We start from the raw sequence: 26,667 nt of genomic DNA on the forward strand, positions 1-26,667 counted from the left end.
CCATGAGCCACAGCGAAGGCAGAGAGCCAGATCACCACACTCGGTTGTACAGCTCCTGGAGAGGACTGTTTTCTGAGGTGTTCAAGTTCCGCAGCATCTGGCATGCCACCTGGTTTTAAGCTGGTTGAGCTGCGGTGCAGGGCTGCTGAAACTCCCAAGGTGTGAGGTAGGCAGGTAGGTAGGTATAACTATTTGACAAGAGTGGGTGCCTCGAAGGGGGTGGTCCCCTCTCAGGGCCTAAACCAGGCCAGCACCTCCCGTCCACGGGCCACTATGGCCTTGTGGATGTTGATGGAGGGGCTGGACCTGAGGATCTCCCATCGCTCTTTTGGGGTGGACGAGTAGGGGGTTGGTATAACGGGTAGTGGGGATTTTAGTGAGGTGCATTCAGCAATTACGTGACATAACGTTCCTTTTGCTTGCTGGCAGAAAGGGCATGTGTCCTTGTACTGCTCTGGGTACATACGGTGCATTAGGGTTTGGTGTGCCATTTACCCTCCTTGGATTCGTCTTAGTATTGATTGATCTTCCCTAGTTAGCGACTGGTGGGGCTCCAGAAGTGTCTGTCTATTCTCCCAGTACATGGAAATTATCTCTTTGTAACTGGTTGCGGGAGAATTTTGTCATGTGTTTTTGTTAAGTTTGTTTCCTGCAACGCCACTACTTGGAGTTCATATTCAACTATTAACTTGTGTGTATCGTCTATGTTGTGGGTTAGACATCTGCAGTTCCAGTGCATGAAGGGAACTGGCATTTTAGTTTGTCTGGATGAGGATGAGGGCCAAAGTGGCGTGTTGCCTTCACCAAGGGGCCCTAAGGTCCACAACAACCTCAGTGTCAGCTCAGCCACCAGGATCCCCTTTTCCCTGGACCTAAAGCCTAAAGCATGAGTGGGTCCAACCCACATGGACTCGGGGTCCGCAGTGTCACCACTACTCAGTGCTGTCACCTTGAACATACAAGGTGCCCCTGTGGGGAAAACCAAGTACATAGTTTCACAATTGCAGCTCCAGAAATCCTGGAAATGCAATGTGGCTTTTATCCACTTTTTGCTCGTCCCGCCGTCTCCCAGCGCCGATTACCCGGGGCCGGTGTTGTCTCGAGCTGGAGCGACCCGGGCGGCCGCGGGTGGTGCTTCGTTGTTGCAACGCCGCCTGTATAAACATTGCCTAACGCGTGAGCGAAAAATGGCCAAAAAACAGCCACTCTCCTGTTGCTCTCTCCTACCCTTCCCCGCTCCGTAGCCTTCCAGCGTGCTTTCGTGTTCGCCAGCCAGCGCCGCTTCTCGGAAACTATGCAAAATAGTGGAAAGTTTGTTTAGCGTTCTTGAGGCGGCGCTCCTACGCCTTCTTGTTTTTCACCATGCGTGTCTGTCTTGGTCTATCACTGATAAAACTTCCTTTGTCACGAAGGAAAATCCCTTGCGCTGCCGCAGGCTGATGCCGGCTTTGCGCGCTTATCTACTCGGATCAAAGGCCCTGAAATTTTCTGAGTGGGGCATCCCACCTCTATCCCCTCGTATTTAGGTATTGTTTTGACCCCGCTGTTCGCACTCCGCATCAGTACGCACTTCTAAAATTGAGGACTGTACTGTAGAAGCACCCGGACAGCGTGGCGGGATCCCAGCTGCTTATCCTTTTGTTTCCTATAATTTTCTGAAGTTTACAAGCACGTGATATATTCGGAAAGTAATCGTAGAAGTGAGCGCCTGAACAAAAAATGTGCACGCAATTTTTTCTTCTCTAAATACTCCAGACAGAAAAATATCAGTAAAATAATGGCTGCCCCATCCTAAAATATCGTTTTTCTGTTAGCTATATGTCTACCCGACAATCAGTATGTTCTTACACTATTTCAGTCCGCCTCAGTCTTTATCTTTGGAAAAATGCAGCAAGTATGAAGCAAGCGACACGTTGAACGAGATCCTCAGTGCGCCACAGAACTAGCTCCCCGTCGCGGCTAAGATGTAAGCAAAACGGCCCTTGAAGCCCAACAGGCAAGCTGACAGACACACGTCGTAGAAGTAGGTGCAGCGTTCGCGACTCGTGAGCAGTGACGTAAGGCGAGATGTCCGCCGGCACGCGCCACATAGCGGATCAGTGCCTGAACTAAGCGTCCCTACCCTTTCCATTGAAAAGCGCGCGACGCGTCAGGCAATGTTAATACAGGCGGCATTGGTTGTTGGTTTCCGTTGCCACTGCGCGACCGCGATTGGCTCCTATTGTCCGCTGCCGTCTGACTCAGCGGTGGGAAGTCTGGTTCGGTGGCTGGTTGACTCATTTGTTTGCGCTGAGATTCCATTATTGTCTCCCACTGTCGCTTCTTCACTACGTAGGGGACCTTGAAGCGATTGCTGCATTCCTTTTCGCCAGTTGCGTGCTGCCCGCCACAGAGCTTGACCTGGGTTTGCATAGTTCGTTATGTCCTCCAAGATTCGGTTCCCCGCAGGCAACACAAATTCTTGTGTCGGGGTTGGGGCAGATATCACTTCTGTGGCCCACCTTCCCGCACTGCTTGCACACGTCATAAGGTCTCTTCGATTTGGCTTGCACTGGCTGCACTAGTTCCGAAAAGTGCCGCTGCGGTGCCGGCCGGTGCCGCAAGCGTGCAGCGCCGGTTCAGGAAGTGCAGGTGCAGCCGCGACACTAGCGCGCACCGGATACAACCAAAACGAGGACACAAGTGTAGGCCTGCAGCAGCCGGGAGACGCGAACGTGTGCTGCGTGTGCTTTGTGAATCGCGAGGTCGCGAGCATGGATCGTCAGTCAGAGATGGCACTTTTCGATGCTGCCGCGCAGCTGCTCGAATCCGACAGCGACGACATGGAGTGCAGTGACAGTGATCCGTGCAGTGACTCGGACGACGAGTTCGACGATGTGTGCATTTTGGTGGCATGTGCGTTAGTACGGGAAGACGCCAATCGTGTGCCTGGCTACGATCACGTTGTCAGCAGGTACAACGAGCGAGAATTTAAGAGGCTTTTCAGGCTGTCGAGGGAGACTTTTGATTGCCTGAGCTCCAGATTCAGCGCTTCGGCGTACTATCCTAGCGCAGTGCAAGGCCGGCGCCAAATATCAGCCCAAAAGACGTGCCTCATTGCGCTTGCGTACATCGGCTCGCAAGTGTCGATGTACGCGATCGGGGACAAGTTCGACGTGACGGAGTCGTCGGTGCATGCTTGCATCACACGGGTCATTCACTTCCTCCACGCAATTAGCGCTGAAGTCATCAGCTGGCCAAGTAGCGTGGAGGAAGTGACTCGCATCAAGGCCGGATTTCTAGCCAAGAGCGGTGGAAAGGGCCCTAGAAATGCCATTGGCTGCATCGACGGGTCGCATATAGAAATACCGACGCCAAACGAATCGGCCCAGTCGTATTTCAACCGCAAGAAGTGGCCTTCTATCATCTTGCAAGGCATCTGCGATGATAGAAATAAGTTTCAAAACGTGTTCATCGGGTTCCCGGGCTCGGCGCACGACGCCCGCGTCCTGAGAGAGAGTCCCTTCTTCGAACGTGCAGCCGTCGAGTGCGGGGAGAGCTACATTCTTGGGGACAGCGTGTACCCCTTGATGCCGTGGCTCATGACCCCGTTCAGGGACAACGAGGGCACATTTCCCACGTGGAAAAGCAACTTCAACAGGCGACATAGCCAGCAGAGAGTGGCTATTGAGAACACGTTCGGGCTCCTGAAGCAGCGTTTCAGGAGGCTCTACTTCGTAGACGCCAAAACTGTTGAGCAGTCCTGCTACGTTGTGATGGCTGCGTGCGTTCTGCACAACTTGTGCAACGACGAGAGGGACTTCCTGCAGGAGCTGACGTCATTGCGCCATGATGATGATGTGGGCAACGACGCCTCTGAAGGGGACTTCGACTTCAACCAGCCAGGCTACGCCCAGGCTGTGAGAGATTTCATTGCTAAAGAGCAATGCTAATTGTGGACACCCCTGCCCTGCCAACGCAAAGTTGACATGGAAGTGCCCGCGTATCCGACATCACTGAAACTGCTATGTTGTTGAAGTGCGTGCACTGTGAAAGGCCGGGAACTATCTGAGAAAGGGTAACGTTCACATCATGCGCAAGCCATGTATATAGAGGAACATTTGTATGAACAAAGTGGGCAGTGCTAGGAGAAACACCTGCATGAAATTAAAGAGTGTGGTGCTGACACGACTTTACTGGGTGTTTTACGCGTCTTCCTTCTTAGCAAAATTAGCAGATCTATGTCAACTGCGGTCAAACGTCTGCATGTGCTCATGGTGCTCTGCCTTTGCTTCTCACCAGGCAAGCTTCGGCGGCATCTGACAAGAAGGGGGTTCCCTATAGAGTGGTCAGAACTGTTGAGCAGTCCTGCTACATTGTAATGGCTGCGTGTGTGCGGCACAACATGTGCAAAGATGAGAGAGCCTTCTTGCAGGAGCTGACGTCATTGTGGAAAGATGATGTGGGCAACGACGACTGCAGTCGTCGACTTCGCCTACAGTCTCCCGGCTTACAGCCGGTCTCGGATTTCATTGCGAAGGAGCAGTGCTAGTAGTGGACACCTATGCTCTTCCAACGGCAGTTAAACATGAAACTGCTTTGTTTCAGTGTATATACCATGCCACTGAAGCTGCCATGTTAAACTGCATGCACTGTGAAAGGCTGGGAACTATCTGAGAAAGGGTGGTGTTCACATCATGTGCAAGCAATGTATATACAGAAACATTTGCATGAAAAAAGAAAGGGCAGTGCTAGAAAAGCATTCGCATGAAATTAAAGAGCATGTGGAGCTGACATAACGATTTTATTCGGCGTTTTCCGCTGCTCCCTTGTTCGCAAGGAGATCTAGGAGGCGGTCAAACCGTTCCATACGCTCCTCATGGCGCTTTGCTTTTGCCTCCTCCCACTTCTGCCTTGCTTCAAAGGCCTTTGCTCTGGCCTCCTGATGTTTGGCCCTGGCCTCCCCCATCAATTGTAGCGTCTCCAGGAGGGGACTCAGCTGTGATCGGCTACGCCGCATTCTCTTTGGAGCGGGGCCACCCGCGCTCTGCACCGGCACGTCCCCAGGAGGTCCTTCTCCAGAACGCTCGACCGGGACTGGCAGGTCGTCGGCGAGCTCTGTGGCTGCAGTACTGGCCCTGTAGTGTATATGGACAAACGTCACACCACTTCCAGCGCTTTGCTTACACTATGAAATTTTCACTTACCCTGGGTTCCCTCCTGGGAGAATTGCCTTCCCAGGCTCCAAGAGTATTCTCGGGTTGATGTTGTGTTGTTTATCCAGGATTGCAGCAAGCTCCCTGTGTGAACGTTTCAATGGTTAAACCAGTGAATAGGCTAATGGGGTCCCGAGGTGGCTCAGGGTATGAGGGATGCCAAAACCATTGAACAGTTAAATAAATTATTCCAACGTACTCCTCGTGTTCGCAACTTGCGGGGGGGCGGCCAGAGGAATTGTTATTTTTTTTTATCTTCTTGTAGGCCCGCTCCAACGACTTCCACTTGTTTTCAACTTGTGTGGCGGTCATAGTACAGCTGAACTCTGCGTTAATCAGCTCTGCAAGCTTCAGCCAGAGCTGTTTTCTTGTCCTAAACACAAAAGTAAAGCACAGTTGAAAAAGTGTATAGGTAAGTAGCACTTGACTGGCACGAGCTGCATGCTAGGAATTAATGCACAACGTTTTATATCGAACTTTCTTAATGTAATATGGGTGCTGTTCTATCAGAATATTTCCATTTTGACTGCCACATATTTGAAGCACTCGGAGTAGTAGGAAAAGCTACGTGAGCTTCAACATTCCGCAAGGAATTTTAAATTGTTTGGAACTACAAATCCGAGCGGCAGTGCCAGCGTCGCGGTATGTACAGTTTATTTGCAGTTACTGCACAGTGGCATCCTGTACACAATTTTTGCACACAAAAAGATGGCTTACCGGAGGGTTCTCGATTTCCCCACCAAGTCCTTCAACTGGCTGTACTGTGCCAAGAAGAACTTTGTTCTTCTGGCACTCCACAGTTCCGGCTCATCAGCCAGTGCGGCCGCAGAGATGTCGCCGTCACTGGCTGAAGAAGTCGGCGGTTGTGCCGGAGGGGGCGAATTCTCACCCCCTCCCGCCGTGAAACGCAGCGTGACGTGCCGCCCATCTGCAAAAGTAAACACGGTCGGCACAGCTTAAAACGATGTCTTTAAGCCACAAACTGAGACCCAAAGCAACGCGACGAGGCCGATGCGGCTACGACTGACCGCCACCACGTGTTTACCGCCGGCATGCAGCATCACTTACCGATGGTTTCGTAGACGTAACCACTGCCGTCCTGCATAGGCAAACCGTCTGTATCGAAACGCAGATAGACATCCGTCGGCACGCCGTCGATATCGACGCGCAGCGTCGTCTGCTCCTCGCTTGGCGGCACGTACGCCATGCTGCTGCACCAAACGGCACCACCTTTTTCGTTAGTGCAGGGCCAGCAAGAACTAGTGCCGAGGTGGGTTTGCACTGAAGCGGCACCTTCGCAAAACTAGGAAGGAAGTGCAGAGGGCGCGCGCGGCACCGGCAAAACGAGGACGACGGTGCTGCACCCCTTGAACTGGTGCAGCTAGTGCAGCCAAATCGAAGAGACCTATAGTGTGCAGTACAGGATGCACCGCATCAGCATGGGCCCATATTTGATGAAGTTCGGGGCTTTGGCCCTGTCGAACAGCATGATGACCGCTGTCGACGTGCCAATGCGATGCGCCTGTAGTGCAGTGGGGTTGGCCGGGCTCACGATGCTATTGTTTATATCTTTGGGGGTGTTGGAGATGCAAACCCCCTTGATGACTCCCTTCGAGGTGTCTTCCATGGCCGCCTGATACGTCCACACTTCATGTGTTGTTCCTCCGATGATCAGGCTCTTCATTCTGTTGTACATGCACGCCTGTCTCGTCCGGGGTGCTCACGACAATGATGTTTTGTGTCGCATTAGAGCAGATCGTGTCGTCTCTCGCTTCTTCCTTAGTCACCTTTGCTGCCGTTATTATGGCTATCATTATGGTCGTAGCTTCTGTGTGGGTGATGTTGAGGCCGTCCCGAGGTCTAATAATGATCTTTGCATCCTCTTTTGGCATTGCTGGCATGCGCGCGGCTCTCGTTATAGCTGCCGTCACTCTCTTTACATAGTTTGCACGTTCCCGTGGCCGAGATTGGCGTTCTGTTGTAATCGACTCACCGGCTTTCAATTCCGTGTCGGTCCGCTTCATGCACCTGCCAGTTGCTGTTGCAAAGCATACCAGTGTGGCAATCCTGTGCTGAGGTCAGGGCTGGTTCAGTTGGGGCAGACAGTGGGGCATTGGCAGATGCGGTGTCCGAAAACTGGTCTGCGAAGGAGATCGGCAAGTGCAGCCTCCGAGATGCCAGCTGCGACCGTGATGGAGAGGGCGAACTTCCTGTTCATTGGAGGTTGGAGTAGAGACTTGAAAAGCCGCCAGACGAGTGCAGGTTGTGATTTGGCTCTAGTGGCAAGCAGAGGCTTTTCCAGGACTGGGACCTCCACCGTCTGGCATGCCGCCTATGCTGTGCGTCCGCTTGGTTGTGTCTACCGCTACGTATGGCCTGTCTCTGCAGCCTGTGCCGGCATACTTGCAAGTTTGTCTCCTGGATGTCAGGAACCGGAACTGAAGGCAGCTCTCGCTGGACTGTGGTGGAGGCCGTGAACTGCACCACCGTAACCAGAAGGTCTGCCTGCCCGCTCTCCATTGAAGCTGCCGGGGCTCTCCTGAAGACTGGCTAGTTCGTCACGTGGTAGGTCTTTGTTCCCGCCCTTGGGATTGTAGGGGGGGTGGCCACTATGGGGTAGTGTTCAGACCCGCATGTGCTGAAGGCAGTGCTCCAGGAGTATGGCCTGGAGGATGTTGGAAAAATCAGAAAGGAAGAAGAGGTGGCTGCTAGTTGGCGATGCCGGATGAAGGTGGGGCTGCCGGTGTTGATAACTGCCTGGCTGGTGGATGTGATGCAGTCTAACAGCTCTTGCTCCCGGTGTATGCTGCGAGGGCTTCCCCAACAGCTGTGGTGTGCATGGAAGTGCCCACACACAACACAGTCTTTTCCCAGCTTCCACGGGTTTGCCAGGCCGGACATAGACACTAGCCACTGTTGCCTTTGGTGCCTATGCGAACAGTCACCGCTACACACTCCATGGGCCCTTCTACAACTGATGTCAGGTCCACAGGTGCACTAGCCAGATCGGCCTTGACGTAGATCGCGGTCCTGGCATGTCCAGGTGGGTGCCCAGTGTCTGTGCAGGGTGCGTCTTTGCATGAGTGCCGTGTGCAAGTCGAAGTGGCCGGGGAAACCTGTCAGACGTGGTTGGTCAGTGACATAGACCTCTTGCTGAGCCCACATCCTTCCCCCCTTAGACCGAAGCCGCTCGATTTTGAGGGCCCTGGCAAACGGTGCTCTCATCGTTCAGTGCCTGCAAACTCACCCAGCATCTTCAGCAGTTCCTTCAGCTCCTGGTCTTCCAGGCTCTGTTCTATGGAGGTGACTACTGCAAGTTGCGCCGACCGTGGTGCAAGTTCGCCGCAAGGCCACCCCCTGTTGGCCTTGCCTGACGGTGTTGCGTGGGCAGGGCTGCCGGCCCCCAGAAATGCCTCTGCCTGCGGTGCCAACACGTCCACAAAACCGCTCCCCACCGGGCCGAGGAGCTCAACTGGGGCCGCTGCCGTCGCTGCGTTGGCGGGGTGACCGGCGCCCGTGGTGGTTGACGCCAAAATGGCGCTGCGAAGGCCTGATTGGCCTGCATCTGGTCCTGGATGGCCCGTGGGCCGCTTCCTTGGTGTACGACGACGTTATTCCCTTCGCTTTCGTGGCAGCCTGGTGCCAAGTGGACGCCTCGTGATACTTCCAGGTCGTGACCATAAAGGCGCAACCACATGCGACGTTTTGGTCGCGTCTTGCGGCCGTGTGCGGCACCTGGCGCCGATGCGGAACGGGCGTTGGAGAGGGCGAGCAACCACATGAGACGCGCGAAGAGCGCTTCTCCGATCCGAGTTGCCAGACTTACTTTGGTAAAGGCAGCATCGTTCTGTTTAAGTCATTCTTAATAAACTGAAGAATAATCAAAACTTCAACAAACAAAACACGTTAAATTGATGTTCCATTAAATAAAGTGCTCGTCATCGTTCGCGTCGTCGTCATCGTTCGCGTCATAGTCGTCTTCGGCGCCTTTGCCACTTTTGTGGCTGCGCCGCTTCTCGTTTAGCGCGCGGCGATATTTATCCCGGAAATATTTCCAGCGTGTCTGCAGGCAGCAAACTGCGAGAGCAAAGAGTACAAAACTGAATTCACTTCTGAAACAATGCAGCACTCGCCAAGTGAAACAATCGAGGGGCTAGGTCTGTTTACCTGCATCGGCGGCGGGTGCTGCGCCGGGCAGCACTGCAGCCGCAACCTCGTCCCAAAGTACCCCCTTCTTGAAACGGTTACGATGTTCCGGGTGCTTGGACTGCCGAAGGGCTGGCCGCACCTCCATTGCGCCAATCAATTTCTCATTGTCGATTTGGCGGGTCGTCGCCATGGCCGTCGCGCATCTGGGAGCCGCCATGTTGCGTGCGGAGGGGGACCGGAAATTGAGGATAGCAACATCCGGCGCAGACGCCGAAAACGGACCGAAAATCTGGGATGCGCAGACACCGGCGCTCCGAGCGCGCTGCTGTGTATTTGGTGGCGCGCGCTGAACGCGCGTCGCCGCGGACGGTCTCCAAACGCGACCAAAACGTCGCATGTGGTTGCGCCTTTATTCCACAGGCCCTGTGGTAGTTGGCTGCGGGGGCCAGGACCACAATGCCATCCGGGTAGCTGGCGTGCTGCTCGCGCAGCACACGGCTTTGAAAGACCCAGGGCGCCCACTCGGGTGCCAAGTCCCTTTCAAGCATGAGCTGGTGGCTCCAAGCCGCATACGTAGCAGTGCAGTGGCGAATACCCCTCCCGCGACGTCCACACTGCCACGCGTCGGCGTCTCGGACGGGTCGGCGTCTCCGACCTCACTGACTTGTATCCTGCGCGGAGCGGTGGTGCCATCTCTCAGGGCACTGCTGAACTAGCGGCTCGCTAGACTGGTTTTCAGCGGCTCTAGTCTCTCCCTGAAGCAGGCACCGGCCTGTGATCGCAAGTTTCCACGACTCCCACAATCCATACGTCTCATCTTGGCACCGTGTCAAAAAGGTTTCGCTGTCGCTGTAACATTGTGAGCCGGAAACCATGCTTCCCGAGTCCCCATCTAAACAAAATTAGGGCAGCTTCAACCCCCATCCCGCCAGATTTCACATCAGCATTTCTTTGACAGGTGTGAGATGCCTTTCAATCGTCATAGTTGTCATCTCCTTCTTTCGGGCCCAGTGTGCATCGATGGCACAGATTTGAGAGGACAACAGCCGAGGACCGCTCCTGTGTAGGACTCCCTGACTGTGCCAACAGCTATGTGAGACGGGTTCCCGCATGTCAGCCATGTCCCCTTGCACACCACCATTATGTTGTTACTGAATCCAGAATTCACCTCTTTGAAACAACGTGCAAGCTGCAACAGCATCAGAAAATATAAACAGCTGTCTCACTGGCGGGCAGGAAATCCAATTTTAGATGTTTCTGAAATGTTTTGTGTTGCAACAGTCTATGGGGCACTCGATACAGATCATAAATCTGTTAGAAGTATTGCCCCTATTTAATACTTTCTACAGTTTTGGAATATAAGGTACAGGCACTTGTAGATCTCTGTATTTCCTGAAAAACGAAACTGAAACCAAGCAAACTGAGGGTCTATTCGATTCAGCCTGCACCTCTTGAACCAGTTCACAGCGGTGCAAAGCGGGTTCCGCCATCAGCGGAACCAGACCTGCACATTTTTCGTCTGCTTCTGCACCTCCTCGGCAGGGAGTGCAGGCAAAGCCATGAACCAGTCCTGCACCCGTCGGCACCACCGGTGAATCGAACGGCGCGGTTCAGGTGCCGCGAGCTGCACCGCTGAAACGAATGGCGAAGTGTGGCACCGCCTGAACTGGTTCACGCGGTGCAGGTGAAACGAATAGACCCTGAGTATGTATGGAGACATCATCACCGAAGGGGCTATACAATAAGCGGTTGTGTTGCCGTCTGCTAGCTTTGTCTTCGAAATGGCTGCTTGACATTTCAGTGGGATTTTTTTCCATTCTGTTGCTGACCTACCTTTAAGTAGCCACTCTTGTTCAAAATTATTACAGTCCGTTCCTTGTCTGAAGGTTTTATTACAATGCAATCTTCACAATGCTTATTATTACAATCCTCACTCTGTTTCTTCTCTGCTTCATGCTTGTCCTTGCTGAGGTTGCAACGGATGGGCAACCGCTTCCCGAACTCTCTGATTATGTCGTTTTGCACTGCCGAAATGTATAGATCCAAGCGCTTATCCTGTTGCTCATTTGGTGTCCACATTTTGTCTGAAAGGTCAGGAAGTGATCTTTTACTTTCAGTCGGATGCCCGTGAAAGTATTCCCGTAGGCGTGGGTTTCTCGCAAAGTTGTTAAGGTCCTGATATAGTTCGAACTCCTTAGCGTTTCCCAAGGAAGGGCGGAAGTTTAGGCCCTTTGACAGTAATTTGACTTCCGCTGGAGGAAACTCTTTACTTGAGATGTTCGCAACGTTAGAGAGAGCTGTTTATTTGGGACGTTCAACACGTTAAAGCACTAAAAGCTGTTTTTTCTTTCTTTCTTCTTCTGCTTCTTTTTTTTTTTTTTTTTTTTGTTTAGGTATTACAGTTTTTAGTCCCTCGCGGCCTTCCACTTCAGCAACCCTTTTCAGAGCTCTGGCGTCCCTTCAAATTGAAATTTTGTCTAATTCGCATTTATTTTGCGTTTTGGTTTTACGCATATCTTCGTGTCTTTCCACTTCAGATTGTTCCACATTAGAGAGCACTGCTTCCTTATGTTTTACCAGCGCAGTTGACTTGAGCTCCTCGGCGTTCCGACTGCTGTGCTCCATAACCACTTTCGCCAGGCTCACAGATGCATCATTTAAAATATCATTTAAAATACTTTCCCACTTTCTCCTCTCAGTGTCACTAAACGTATACATTGATGGTGCAAACTGGAGCCTGCAGGGGCTGAATTATTCTCCTCGTAGGAATTTAGATAGGAGGAATGTGAGGTAAACCATACTTTTTTCCCTACAGTTTTACGTAGTAATAGGAATGATACAGACCACCTCACGGATAGGCGGACCTCATCTGAGCCGCTGCGCTGTCAATTTCTGACACCTCATGGTCCCGTGCGAGTTGCCTGGGCGTAGCCGAATCGGCCGGCCGGCACCACTGCAGGCCCATAAGCCGCTGCAATGGTCGGCGCGGGGTGTCGCGGGGACTTTTGGAGAACGCCGCCTATGATTTCGAAGCTCACGTCGTCTTTTTGTGGCTGTGGGATCCCCTGTGGAAGCGCAGGGAAATATGGAAGTCCATTGGCGGCAGGGTTGTTTGCACAGTCTGAGCAGTCTGAAGCGGGCGGCATTTCTCAGGAGAACTTGATGCAGGTGGCTGGTCATCACGGCCACTCCCTTGGAGCTAGGATAGGCTCCGTTCGCAGCAAACACATGGCCTCATGGCAGCCACTCCATTCCATGGTCGATGTAGCGAACGTTCTGGGAGAGCGGCAGTACTCTCACAGCCACCCGTTGAGGTGGCAGGCCTTATTGTTTTAGTGTTCCAAGGCTCTTCTCTTGACGTCTTAGGTGGCAGTTTGGGGGTCATTGGCAGCCACTGCTTCTTGTGCTGGACATCTCTCTTGCCACTCGGAATGGTAAACAGCGAGAACCTTCTTTCACTTTTACTATTACATTGATTGGCGCAGCAGAATGGCATTGCGATTATGAACAAGCTTCGCGCGGGCGCTCTGAGAGTCGTCGTGGCTACACGGCGGCAAATGACGGCAGGCGGGAAAAAAAAGGAAAAAAGAAAACAAGTTCGACACCCGCTTGACGAGTGGCAGAGATGTCATGGTGACGTTTCTTGACGTGTCCGCTCCCCGCAGCCAATTACGGCCTGCGGAAGCTCTGTTGTCTCCCCTCCTGAAAGGGCGTGCGAGGAGGGCAGTGGCGGGTAAGGGAAGCGGCGGCAAAGATCCAAGAAAGTCGCTACTTTCCCAAATATAGGGGCTTATTGAGCCACAAGGACCCTGAACGATCAACTCTGTCCTGGTAGTTTATTATGTCCTGGTAAGCTGGCACAGTTCCCGCAGCATAGGATGAAAAAAGGGCCATTTCCTCCTCCAGTTTCGTGTTTTTTTGCGTGAACTTCGGCGGTAGGTAGCGAGGCCGCTGCCATGGTATCCCTCAAAAGTGCCTGAATCCTGTTCCGGAATGGAAACGGGGCAACTTGCAAAAAGAATGAATTCAGCCAAAATTGGCTGAAAATTTCTCCGCCGACTGTGAAGGCCGTTATGCCAGCCTTCCACCATGTTGGTAGTGGGAGGGCCTTGTGCACCGAACTGTCTCCAGATGTCTTTCACATTTGGGTTGGAAAGCCAAAAACCGTCCACCATAGTTGGCGAACTGTTGCAACCGCGTGTTGTCGAGTGGGGCAAGTGGTGGTCTTGGTGCGATGAGAACCTTCACAAATTCCAGACGGAATTTGTCTGGCAGGAAAGGAGGTGTCGCACCCTCCTCATCCATTCCTGTACCAGCATGTTGTTCTTGCACAGGCTCCGCAGGCCAAGCTCATTGCGTTTGGTTTTCATCGCCTTCGCGAAGCGAAAAGTGCAAAAAATTAAAATCAAAATTTAATGCAAATACACATGACTTCATGCTCATATTTATAACTGGTTGGTGCTGCAGCCCATGTATACTCCAAAATAGTTGCACTATAGGAACTAATTTCTCTCGTACAACATAAGAAGCGGTTTTAGCGCCTCCTAAAACACAAAGCGTGAGTTTGGTAATAAAGTATTGATGCGTTCAGCCAAAAATGATTCAAAGGTCTTGTGTTTGTGTTTGTGTGTGCGTGTTGTGTCACATGCAGCTCATGTGATGGGAAAGCTGACTGCTCAAAAGCGCCAGGAAAAGCCACCTGACATCTGAATAGCACATTATTCCCTTCATCAGCCTTTGCTAATGCGTTTCATTTACCGCATTTTAACTTTTTCCCCTGCCTTAAGCGTTGCAAATGCGATGCTAATGTCTTGCGTATCTGGCTTTTCGTCAGACAAGTTAAGGAACAGAATTCGTGAATACGTTCACAAACAAACACACTTTTGGCCGGGAAAAAGCAACTGCTGGTCTGTCGTGATAGATGGCTTATTACCCAGCGAATTGCTAGAAAAGCTCCCTGAGTTGTTTCTTACATAATTTCAAAGCCTTTAAACTTGCGCCTTAATGAACATTGTACTGCTGTTTGTTCGCCACCGAGCATTAAAAAACACCCAATGCAAATTTGTTGAAAGATGCAAATAAAATAAACAAAACTTAGCAATCAATTTGTGCGACTGGAATTTTTAATGCTTGCCCTTGCTAATTGGGGTCTAGTTTATCTTTCTCATGAACTGCTTTATAAATTTACGGAGGCAAATCGGGACAAACCTTTATCGTGCCACGGGCTGCACCGAAGACGTTCTTGGTAGCAATTATAGCTGAGACCTCGTAATCGAAGATCCACGTCTCTGTCAATGCTAGAGTTCCAGTGCCAGTGAACCTTCGAAGCATGGCATCCCGCACACACTTGAGAAGCGTCTCATAAGCGCGCACGTCCATTGACTGCATAAGCGCGTACACAACCGGGTGCGCTTTACCGCTCACAATAGCGCGCAAGGTGTACAGTTGGCCCTGATTGTGAAACTCTTTTGGGTTGTACTTAAAGTTACCATCCCCCAACACATATTGAGTGTTTTCTAGAGAGTCCAAGTCATTTTCGGCGAAAAATATCAACGTCCTACGCCCTTCAGTCTCATGTTGGTGCTGCAGAAATGGGCTCAAGTCCTTCATTGTCTGTACACTCTTAATCTGGTTCCAGATAAGATCCACTTGGTAAACGGAACAATATTGCAAAAATGTTCCAGTTAGTCTATACAGAACAGGCACTCTTGACATGGTGCGGCCTGCTTGGAAAAGAACAATGCAGCCGAAAAGGGCATTGAAAGGGGCGTATAAAAACGGGCATCAGTGGTTTGTGCTCTCTCGTTTTTCAGCGTGAAAGTGACTCTGTGACCAATAGAAAGCAGTAGGCGATAACGGTTCCTTGGAAGATAGCGTCATGCATATTTTCTTTTATTCTTAGCATATTGTTTTTTACGGCACTTGTAGGTTTTCATTGTGGTAAGGCAAGCATAGCGGCGCAGTGGCCATCAGTGACGTAGCTGAAAGCATAATAGTGCATTTCGTACCGTGAGGCATTGTCAGAATTAGAGGCAGAAGCAGTAAATAAAAAATGCGGTCAGCCAGTGTTTCAGATATCTTTACTTGTGTGGAAGATTGAACGTTATCGATATTGCGCGACGTCGTTGAACTTGACGTTGAATAACAAGCACCGGCACTTTCAGTAAGCAAATAAAACAACTGCTTTAATTAGACTAAATGCTGCGCATACAGAATTCACATCTTCATCGCGTTCTTTTTTGCCACTGCCCGTCCGTCCTACGCTTCCCTTGCTCTCGGCCAGGGCTCAGAGTCCAATTGCCACCGGGCGGTGGGCTCTCCCTCTCTGTCTGGGTCATGAGGCCCGATTTGAGGGCTGTGTGCGAGACGTTGCGTTTAGGCGACGGGGCACGTTTTCTGCTGGTTGGGAGGCCCCGATATGGGGCCCGCGTTCGATGTCTTGTGCCCGAACTCCAGGGGCCGTATACTTAAGACTGTCTGGCGCTTCGTTCGCGACAGCCCATTACTGCCAAACTGGAAGGCTTGCGCAAATGCGCATAAGAGCATTGCAGGCAATGATAAAACTTACCGCTGGCGATGCAGTAAGCCACCCTGAAAACTTCTGAGTTAACAATTTATACCAGCCGCAAAGGAAAGAAGCCAGCAATGGTGCACACGGGGGATGCTGATGGGTATCGGAGCAGCTGACCCCTCTCCTTTTACTTCTCGAATGCTTCGCTGAAAGGCACCACCGCCTCCAGGGGAGCAGCTGCGGCGGCCGTTCGCCGGTTGCGAGTCAAATTTACAGGCCGAGAGTACAGGCCTTTCGGGCTTCTTCCAGCGTGGAACCTCCACACCTTCATAGGTGCACATCATGGTGCACCCGAAGCGTACTCATACGCGCGTAGACTTCTGGTGGACCCGGAAGCCACGCATACCCCCTTGCAGACACCTGACACTGAGCACTTTGAAGTCGTTCCGCCCAAAACGGACATCCGACCAGACATCCGGCTCAACACTGAGTGTTCTCCTGGCGTCCTCTTTTTAACCTTCTGAGGGTGGACATGGTGTTAATGTGCATCCTCACGATGTCAGTGTATTCTCGTCCCCTCAGGAAGGTTGTGCCTTTGGCATCCACCCGGTGCTGCCCGGGGCATTGCTGCTCGCCCATCTGTGCTCTCGTGTAGGCATTTGGTCCAGTATCTCTGGCTGTCCATCCTCCCGTCTAGCCTGACACCCCCAAAAGGTGCAAAGCCGTTCGGATCGGGCCAGGCGCCCCCGTACATACACACTTGTAGCAGCAGTGCGACAGAGCTGGCTGTCGGAGTCCCTCAGACTCTTTAGCCTCCTGACCCATAGGCCAGGGATAAGTGTGCGCATGCAGGAAATGCCTAGGCCACCTTGTGGCGTAGGCGCATAGTAGAATCCAAGCGGAGTGTCTCGTGGTAGTGCAAGCCATCTGCGCACATAGGAGCGTACTTGACAGTCGAGTTTGAGCAAAGTCTTTGCCGTCGTTGGGCCCAGCACTAGTCTATGGTATAGGCGAGGTAGCAGGATATACAGTTGAACCCCTTTATAAGAGACACGTACCGGGGAGCAGTTTCTGTCTCTTATACGAGATGTCTCTTATAAGCAGGGTACCATGTTTTCACTTGCTAATCAGACCCTAATTCAATATGGGCACCGTATGACTAAAATAAGCTCAAAAGAACGCTACAGGATGTTTCAAAAGATTCATTCTAATTATTGTTTGGTCCCAGAATTTATGAAACTTCGTTTGCTTCATGACTGTATTTACACTGTTTTTTACAACCGATTCTACAAGCTTTTTTTCCTTTCCTTGTTTGTGGAAGATGAATCGTAGTTGTTGGGTTCACAAGCCTGATGAATAACCAGAGCGCACAGCTTCTTCCGCTGTGTGGTCAGGCTATTCATTACGCTTGCAAGACTCAACGTCTGCAGTGCTTCTTGATTGGGAGCTACGCGAGTAGGAGAGCCCGCATGTGTGATCGCGCTCCATCCAATGAATGGCAGTAAGCTTCAACTACTTCTGTCAGTTGCATTTCCATTGGCAGGGCTTCTCATTGTCATTTCATAGCCGACTGAACCACTTTGTGTTTGCTGAAGTTATAATAAATAGCGACTGCACCTGTCTGTCGTCTACCTGTGTTTCCACAATAGAAGCAACTGCAATTAGTGACTGGTGACACTGCATCTGAAGTTAAAATGTCTGTTACAAGCGAGATTATTGATTAAACTTCAAGGATGACTTGTCTCTTATAACCAATGTTCTACATCCAATGTCTGTTATAAAAGAGGTCAATTTAATGGGAAAGATAGGGCAGCCAACCATGTGGGTAAATAGTGTCTCTTATACCCATTTGTCTCTTACATCAGTGTCTCTTATAACGAGGTTCAGCTGTACTTCAAAATTACAGTTGAACCTCGTTATAAGAGACACTGATGTAAGAGACAAATGGGTATAAGAGACACTATTCACCCACATGGTTGGCTGCCCTATCTTTCCCATTAAATTTACCTCTTTTATAACAGACATTGGATGTAGAAGATTGGTTATAAGGGACAAGTCATCCTTGAAGTTTAATCAATAATCTCGCTTGTAACAGACATTTTAACTTCAGATGCAGTGCCACCAGTCACTAATTGCAGTTGCTTCCATTGTGGAAACACAGGTGGACGACAGACGCCTGCAGTCGCTATTTATTATAACCTCAGCAAACACACACTGGTTCAGTCAGCTATGAAATGACAATGAGAAGCCCTGCCAATGGAAATGCAACTGACAGAAGTGGTTGAAGCTTACTGCCATCCATTGGATGGAGCACGATCACACAAGCGGGCTCTCCCACTCGCGTAGCTCCCAATCAAGAAGCACTGCAGACGTTGAGTCCTGCAAGCATAATGAATAGCCTGAGCACACAGCGGAAGAAGCTGTGCGCTCTGGCTATTCATCAGGCTTGTGTACTCAACATCTACGATTCATCTTCCACAAACAAGGAAAGGAAAAAAAGCTTGTAGAATCGGTTGTAAAAAACAGTGTCAATACAGTCATGAAGCAAACAAAGTTTCATAAATTCTGGGACCAAACATAAATTAGAGTAAATCTTTTAAAACATGCTGTAGCGTTTTTTTGAGCTTATTTTAGTCATACGGTGCCCAGATTGAACTAGGGTCTGATTAGTAAGTGAAAACATGGTTCCCTGCTTATAAGAGACATCTCATATAAGAGACAGAAACTGCTCCCCGGTACGTGTCTCTTATAAAGGGGTTCAACTGTACCAGTCTTTGCTGCTGCGACTTGAGTGGCGCTTTGGGCACCCTTTCCAGCAGACTTGTGACCTCTTTGCCTGGCCGTTCCCGCTCCTTGCCCATGGCATTGAAGCGAATACCCAAGTATCGCCAGACAGTTGTTGTGTCGGCTGATGGAATTGGCTCACCATTGATGTTGTAGGTGCGTTTAGTGTCGATCTTGGACACTTTGCCTTTGCCCGACGGTATGAGAGTGAGTAACAGAGACTTTGCGGGGTTCACTTGGAGTCCCCGCTCTGCTAGGAACTGCTCGAGGGCGCTCAGCTGATGTTGCAGCTCTTTCGGTGTTGCGGCCATCAAAACGATGCCGTCCGTGACCGCCATGCAGTTCACATCAATAGTCTCCCCTTTGAACCTGATGCTTGGGTCACATGTCGCTAACCATTCGTCAGTCACTAGATTGAAGAGCAGAGGGGAGAGCGGATCGCCCTGCCGTACCCCAATCGTTGGATGGACTAGGAGACTTTCGTTTCTGTACTGTAGCACCGTTGTGGCTATTGTATAAAAGTCTTGAATGTATCTCAGGAAGTCATTGCTGATCCCTTTCCTCCTTAGAACTCTCAATATATCCTGCAAGTCCACCCTGTCGAACGCCTTGGCTACATGTACTGAGGCCATGCAGAGGGCTTGGATTTCGTTTTCGCCTCCTACAGTGCAGTGGCTAGGATTACCACGTTCTTGGCGCACCCATCAACTGGGATGAAAGCTGGCTGGCGGTAATCTAGAGTTACCGCCGCTTGTGTACGGCGGGCACACACCTTGTGCATCAGCCTTTGAAGGACTGATGACGCGGTGATCGGCCTGAAGTCTGCGGCGTGCGCAGCACCCACCTTCTTGGGAAGAAAGATGGTTCTGGCATTCCGCAGACACACTGGGATATGTTTCAGGAGTTGCAGTGTGTTGAGCAACACCCTGAGCACCACTGAGGGTATCTTACGCAGCTCTTTGGGTGTTAGGCCGTCTGGGCCAGCTGCGAAGCTTAGAGGCAGCGTTGCTGCCTTGATGTCTTGCGCTGTGATTACAGTGTATGGATCATATCCGCGTGACTCATCCTCTATCTCAGCCTCCGGTGACACAGTCCCCGAGGGAGCAGTTTCCATAATTGACTTCCACTCCTCCAGCAGTCGCTTCAGGTCTGAACATCAGCAAAGACTTTGCTGTCCAACACCTCACTTGCGCACTCACTTTGGCGCTTCTTAAAACGTTCCTGAGTCTCAGCATACAGGCGCTTCTTTTCTCTGCGCCTGCTGGTCTTTGAGGGAGGGTTGTTTTGACGTTTCTTTCTCCTGTGGTCCTTCTGTAGCACTTCCCTTATGTAGTTATTGAGCTCCATGTCGACGTTTTGTCCCTCAAGTTGCTGTTTTACAATTTCCCATAGCCTGGCGGCCTCGTACCCTTGCGGAGGGGGCTTTTTGACCAAGCTCTCCAGCTCCTTAACGATAGCCGCCCGTGTGTCCTCTGGCTGCTCGGGAATGTAGCTTGCAGACTCCATGGGCTCGGGGGGCCTCCGCTGGGTGGGACGTTCCGGCTCCCTACGGTTGCCTTCTGGTGTTAGGCCTCGTGGATGGAGGATTCGCATTGGCTTCCAGTTTGGCACGAATCTCTGTAACCTGTGGTCCTGCTCTCTACGGCTGTCCAGAAATGAGGCGCACTGCGGTTGAGTACAATGAAACTCTTTACTCACATCCTTTTCCCCGTCGCCCGCCCGGGTACAGACACAGACACCAAAACTCTCAGCATCCAGAGTCCCAGCCTCGCGCACGGTTCTTTTACACCACCGCCCGCTCCTCCACGTCCACTAGCACCATCTCTTGGGTGCCGATGTCCCCAGGTCCCACAGCCCAGCAAAGCGTGCGCAGGGGAATCTCGGAGGCCATGCGCGGCCGGTGGGCGTTCGGCGGCGGAAAGGGTCCGAGGAGAGAGCTCGCGGCGAGGGGCGCCGAAGCGCTCCCCACATCTCTCCCCCCCTCAAGCCTCGCCCGCCGTCCCCAGAAGCAGCTGGTCGGCGGCCTCCTCCGAGAGGTCCATGTCGCCGGCGTCAGGCTGGGCGACTCGAGCGCGTGCCCCGGGCTGGCCTCAAGGGCCGCCCCCGGAGGGGCCGCGGACGGCTGCCCGGCCACCCCGCTGTGTGACCGCAGGCTCCTGGGGGCCGGGTCCGGTGCCCCGATGGGTGGGGCGACGAGTGTGGGCCGGCCACCTGCCAGCCCCTGGTTCGCCGCACATTCCAAGGGCTCTCCGGACACCAGGCCGCATGTGGCGGCCCTGAGCAGGCCCGGACGGGTTGCCATCAACACCCGCACAGCCGCCTCCTTGAGCCCGGCGGTTAGCCCGGACGGCGCCGACCAGCGAAAGCCGGCCGCGCTGGCAGCTGCGGCCCGAGCCGCCTCTCGTTCCTCGCCGTCTGCTCCAGGTGCAGGACGCCGATCCTGTGGGCGTCCCAGCTGATGACGAGGGTGCCGCAGGTGGAGCACAGCGCCCTCTGCTCCTCCTTTGAGAACGCTGGCGGCGGCTCGTCGTCCCGCTCCACCAGCGTCAGGCTGCGGAACGGTGGCGGCACCCCCTCCAGGTCGTCCCCGTGCTCGGGCCGGGCCTGGTCCCTCCAGCGCGACCGCTTGCAGTAGGACACTGCCGCGCTGTCCACGACCACTGTCCAGGTGGCCGCGCTCCGCAGCTTCTTCGTTGCGTGGGGGTCGACGATGCTGGGCCCGCCGCCGTGGCCCGGACACCCCTGACCGCCCCACTGGCCATTGGGTCTGATGTTGCCGGGCGGACTCTGCGGCCGCTCCCCCCCTTGGTGGGCCTGGTGGCCGGTGCCGGCGGGGGGTCCCCGCCAACGCTTGCGGGGGTTTGAACTCTGCCGGGGGTTGGGACCCCGCCGACTGTTATTCTTTTTGCCACCGCGGTTCCTGCAACGAACGAAGGGGTTACGCGCAGGCGCGAGCTCTTACCTCGGCCTGAAATCGTAGCGATGGATGCAAGCCCTATCGCCGATCCTTCTGACAGTCGGAGGGCGACTCCCCCGTTCCGGTTCTTCTATCCCCCGTTCATCATCGCCAGTGCGAACATGATAGGCCTTGAGATTGCTAACGTGCACAGGACCCACCACCTCGTCGCTTTCAAGCGACTGCATCTCATACGTGAGCACAGTTGTCTGCGCCGTAATTCTGTATGGTCCTTGCTATTTGTGTGCGAGCGCTGCAGTGAAACCACGTGCAGCGTTGCTGAGTGGGTGTGTTCTCCTTAGCACTAGGTCACTGATGTTGTACACAAGGTGTCGACAGCCTTTGTTATACTGCTCGGCTTGCTCCATGCGCGCCACGTCGAGGTTCTCCCGAGCCGTGCGTTGCGCTGCCCAATGGCGTTCCCGGAGCCTAGCCGCGTACTGCGACAGAGAAGGGGCGTTTCTCGCCGCCGCGTACAGCAGTGCATTTTCCATTGGGAAAGCGATGTCTCTACCAAAGTTTAGGTAACCTGGTGTCAAACCTGTTGACCTATTTACAGCAGTCCTAGTCGCGAAGGCCAGCTCAGGTAAACGCGCGTCCCAGTCCTTATGCTCCTTGGTTGTCGCAACCAGCATGCACTTCAGGTTCCGGTTCACTCTCTCAGTGATGTTGCTCTGAGCATGATAAGGACTCGTTTTCCTGTGCCGAATGCACAGCGCTCGACAACAGTCTGAAAAGACTTTGCTTGTGAAATATGAAGCATTGTCAGTGATCAGGTCGGAGGGGAACGAGACTGACTGCGCTATGGGCATACCCGCGTTCGGCTCTTCAAAGGATGCTCGTTACGCGAAAGGGGCCTGAAAGTTCTCCTGTTCTCCCATACCTGGATGCCACCATTGCTCCCTGATTCTGCTCGACTTGTCGACGCCGTCTCGCACCCTCCAAATGTGTGTGCCCGTCAGGGTGCGCAGCAGTACCTCTCCTCTCCTTGTCCCATGCACATCCTATGAGTCTTATCTGGCAAAGCACGCACCGCAGACCGCGGTTGTCTGCCACCCGAGCCGCACACTTCCGCATCATCGTCTTCCCTCAGCCTACCGAATATATCCGAGTCTATTCCGTAGCCCCTGGTGCCCCGCAGCTGTCCCAAGAGAGACTGGATTTGATTTGAGCTACCCGGAATTGCCATGGCAGGGAGATGCTTCCCAAAGAGGTGCACGACTCATAACCATTAACTCTACCAACCCAACTGGACAGTCATAGTTACTCCCGCCGAAAGGATGCCATCGGCACTCGGTGCTCCCAGGTGGTCTCCCAGTATTCACCGAGCCGAATGCTGCTTAGCTTCGGCGATCTGATGAGAACGGGCGTATTCAGCATGGCATGGCCGATTTTTTTTTTCTTTATTGCAAAACTCGACAAAAGCACTTGAAAACATCATGTTCTCAGTGTAACGAACCGATCCTTGTACTACCATGTTGAATGACATTTACATGCCAATGCACTTTCACTTCAATCAATTTGTTGAATAAACTCAACTTCATCGTCATAACACATGTTCAAAACATCACGCACCTTACGCACGCTTTCCACAAAGTAACCTTGAACAGATCAAGCATGTACATCGATGTGCCGAACCACTACCCTGCTTTGCCATATGGCGCGTAAACCTAGAAGAAAAACATGATGTTCGCGAAAAAAGTGGTGTCCATTGAAAATCAAGGGATTTTTTAACGAATGTTTAACGAAGAGAGTCTGGGGCGACCCCCTCATGCAGGGTCATTCTGACCGTGCGGGTTGTTGAGTCCGGCAAACTAAACCCGGCAACTCTCCACTCTTCTCTCCTGATCTCCTTCACCTCGCCGAACTCGCTCAGAATTCTCGCCAGTGGCTCGCTGGGGTCATCAAACGCGCCCAGTGCAGTTTGACCATGATGTTCTGCCTCGCTGGGTCGATAACGGCACAATGCCGCCCCTTTACTCGTAGACCTCCGCTCTTGACGAGCTTCTCCTTTGCCTGCTGCGTTCTCAACTTCACCATTCAAACGTGGCTCATTTGAAATGGCCCGATTCCACTTACCGCCTTGATGAATCCAAGTTCCTCCAGCGGTTAGTGGAAATCCTCTATTCTGTAGGGCCGTCCTTCAAGATCGCAGTGTAGGATGATGCGCGCCTTCACTCCTTCGCTTGAGGGAAGCGCGGGCAGGAGGAATCTGTAGCCGGCGGGTGGGCCGCTCGGCGGTGAAACCGGTTCGGCGCCTCTGCTCGCCCGTACTTCTGCGGAGCTCTCCATCGCGCGACCGCTCCCGACGAGAACCGGTCGGCGAGTGCGAGCATGGTATGGCCGATGGCCCACACTTTCAGCTAGAGTGGCCCATTGTGCTGCACTCGAAACACTTCCTCGTAGCTGTACAGCGACCAGGCTGCTCACTATGGCAGTCCTTCTCAAAGTGTCCCATGCGGAAACAAAGAAAGCATTTCTTCACCTTTGAGCCTTTGCTTGGCAGAGAGGGAGGGGCAGAGCCCGTTTTCCATTCCTTTGCATTGAGGCACAGTGGGTCGTGCAAAATTTCTCCTTGCGTAAGCCTCGATGTACTGCTCTACTCTAGCCACAAGTTCTTTTCATTCTTTCTCTCTTCCAAAAACGTTCTAGACATGAGGTGCAAGTGGGCAAAAACTGTTCTCTTAAGGACAACTCGAAATGGGCCTTGTAACTCTTCTCCATTCCCGAGAGCTCAACCCATCGATCCGAAATATTTCGCAGGCTAGTGGCAAACTGAAAGCACGTTTCCCCGTTCAAAGGTGCACTTCCATGAAACTTCTCGCGGAAGCCTTCCTCTGTCATACAGAACCTCAACGTCAGTGCCTGCCGCAGCTTATCATAATCAGCACACTCTGTTGCTGACATACGGCTGAAGGCACTGAATGCCTCACCACTCGGGCAAAAGCTCGAGGCAATTCTGGCCCTCGGTCATGCGCTGAAACCCTAACAGATGTGCGTCTAGGTCGTCACATTGCTCATTAAAGGGACAGTGAAGAGGCTTTCGATCTAAGATAAAAGCTGGCCAGCAGCAAGTACACATTGAATAGTTCCTTTAAGCGAAATATTTTCGCAATACTTGTAATAGAAGTGGCGTAATACGCAAAGAAAAGTGTCCCGAAGCTCTACCCCCATCTGGGCTCGCAGTGCTGCAAGAGTGGAGAACTGAGGTGAAAGCAGCCTGGGATATGTCATAGCTGTACTCCCGTCCAGAGTGGCCATCTGTGCCACGCCCTCTTCGCCGTGTTTCCTCTAGAGGCTCGCCACAGGGAGAATGCTACTCATTTCTTTTTTGTTGATAGCAGTTATCTGTACAATTTTCATGCTCAAAAAGTAGGCACAAAATCCCAAACACGATATCTGTTACCAAACCATGTTTTTAAGTAGGATATTACCATGCCGGGCTGTTTTGCAATGGACAGCCGAGGTGGCTGTTCCAGATGGCATCATATGTACTACTCTACGTTGGATGCATTAATTGTAAAATGCCCTATACATTTTTTTTACAGTGACAGACATGAATGTTCATATCTGATGCTAAAGATACGAAGGATGGTAAATGCTTTGGCCCGGGGTGTTTCTTTCATATATATGAATGAAATGAACGAAATATTTATACAGTAAAAGCTCGTTAATTCGGATTTCTAAGGACCGGAAAAAATGTCCGAATTAACCGAATGTCCGTATTATTGAATGGTCGAAATAAATACCTTAAATGCAAGTTTTTTTTCTACATACCTTTATTTTACGAAGTAATCGCGTATGCTTGTCTGCTTTCGAGCAGAAATTCGCGCGGACACAATTTTTCTGACCCCTTCAAGGTGCTCAGCAACGGGAAAAAAGCCACAAAATGGCACCGATGGCGCCGCCAAACCTACACGCGAAGAAAAGACGTTCAACCAGTCTCAAGTCAAGCCAAGTCGATAATTGATGTCCATGGCGATGCTGCGTTTGAGCTTCACTTTTGTTCCGAATTGTTCTTTTTTCGTTTTTGAGCCTCGCCAGCGGCCTGAAAGTCGCTGAATTATCCGATTTGCGGTCAAATCTGTCCGAAATAACGAGCACCCTGTCTCGTAGAGTGATGCGTATATTTACAGGGACCAGATGACGTGTCTGAATTAACCCGTTTTCCGAATTAACGAGAGTCGAATTAACGCGCTTTTACTGTATATAGGCGTAGGTTTTCTTTCACTCCAAGGCTTACAGCTGTGTTTTCAAACCCAACATTTAGTGGGATGAAAGCAAGGTTTCAATCCTGATAGGTTTCAAGGTTTCAGTCAATTCAACCAATCGTTGTTCCTGTGAGGATCAATCGACTTACTGTTCGTTCCTGTGAGGATCAATCGACTTACTGTTCATGCTAAAAGCTGAAGTGTTGCCCCCTGCAAATGCTCCATGGGGAGCAACTGCTGTTCCATGCCCTGACTTTAGCTTTGTCTGCATTGTTTTTCTGAGGTCGTTGACAATCAAATTTTTGCTCTCCTTTACGCTTTTTGGAGATAAGCCTTACTTCTCACCGAACGAAATTGCTTTATCTTCAGAAAGCACAAATAAACACAAGTAACCAAGAACAATATTTCTTGGCCACCTAAAGTGATCACGATGAAGAAAAATGTTACTTTAAAGCGTTTATTGCAGCACTGAGACAGCACCATACACAACAGAAGTAAACATAGCTGCACTCTGAATGCCAGAAAGTTTAATTCTAAGGTCTGTTGGGCACATGTGAAGCCAATCTCAAGCGCACACACAGTACGGGCTATTTGGGTTCACATGGCTGCGGTCCTTAAGGCAAGCATGCTGCACTTGCACAAAGTACTTCTCATTGAAAGGATGCAACTGCTTTTCATGTCGCTGTTGGCAAAAGGTGCATATCGTCACGCTTCTGTAAAAAAATAGAGCAACAGAACAAGTCACAGAGGGCACTTGAAGTTGTTTTAGGTAAGCAGAGCCCAATGAATGGAAAATTAAAGGGCATGCACGATTGGTGGGCAAAAAGCACTTGTCGTGGTATCTTGGGCCGGTGGCTGAAG

General features: G+C 51.7%; 2 protein-coding genes across 8 annotated transcripts in view; one reads left to right on the forward strand and one right to left on the reverse strand.

Moving 5' to 3' along the window:
• LOC144147103 (uncharacterized) overlaps positions 1–26,667 on the forward strand; it is a 76,442-nt gene that overhangs the window by 28,085 nt on the left and 21,690 nt on the right. The gene's annotated exons all lie outside the window — the stretch shown is intronic.
• Positions 4,145–6,597, reverse strand: LOC144147102 (uncharacterized). The gene is made up of 5 exons (XM_077679162.1): positions 6,264–6,597; positions 5,913–6,123; positions 5,395–5,568; positions 5,187–5,279; positions 4,145–5,117 (listed from the first exon to the last, which is right to left on the reverse strand). Exons 1-5 carry the CDS (start codon positions 6,400–6,402, stop codon positions 4,784–4,786), a joined length of 951 nt encoding a protein of 316 aa, XP_077535288.1. The 5' UTR covers positions 6,403–6,597; the 3' UTR covers positions 4,145–4,783.

The sequence above is a fragment of the Haemaphysalis longicornis genome, unplaced genomic scaffold (genome assembly GCF_048455015.1).
Source record: "Haemaphysalis longicornis isolate Haplotype H1 unplaced genomic scaffold, Haemaphysalis longicornis Haplotype H1 scaffold_7, whole genome shotgun sequence".
NCBI classification, from domain to species: Eukaryota; Metazoa; Arthropoda; class Arachnida; order Ixodida; family Ixodidae; genus Haemaphysalis; species Haemaphysalis longicornis.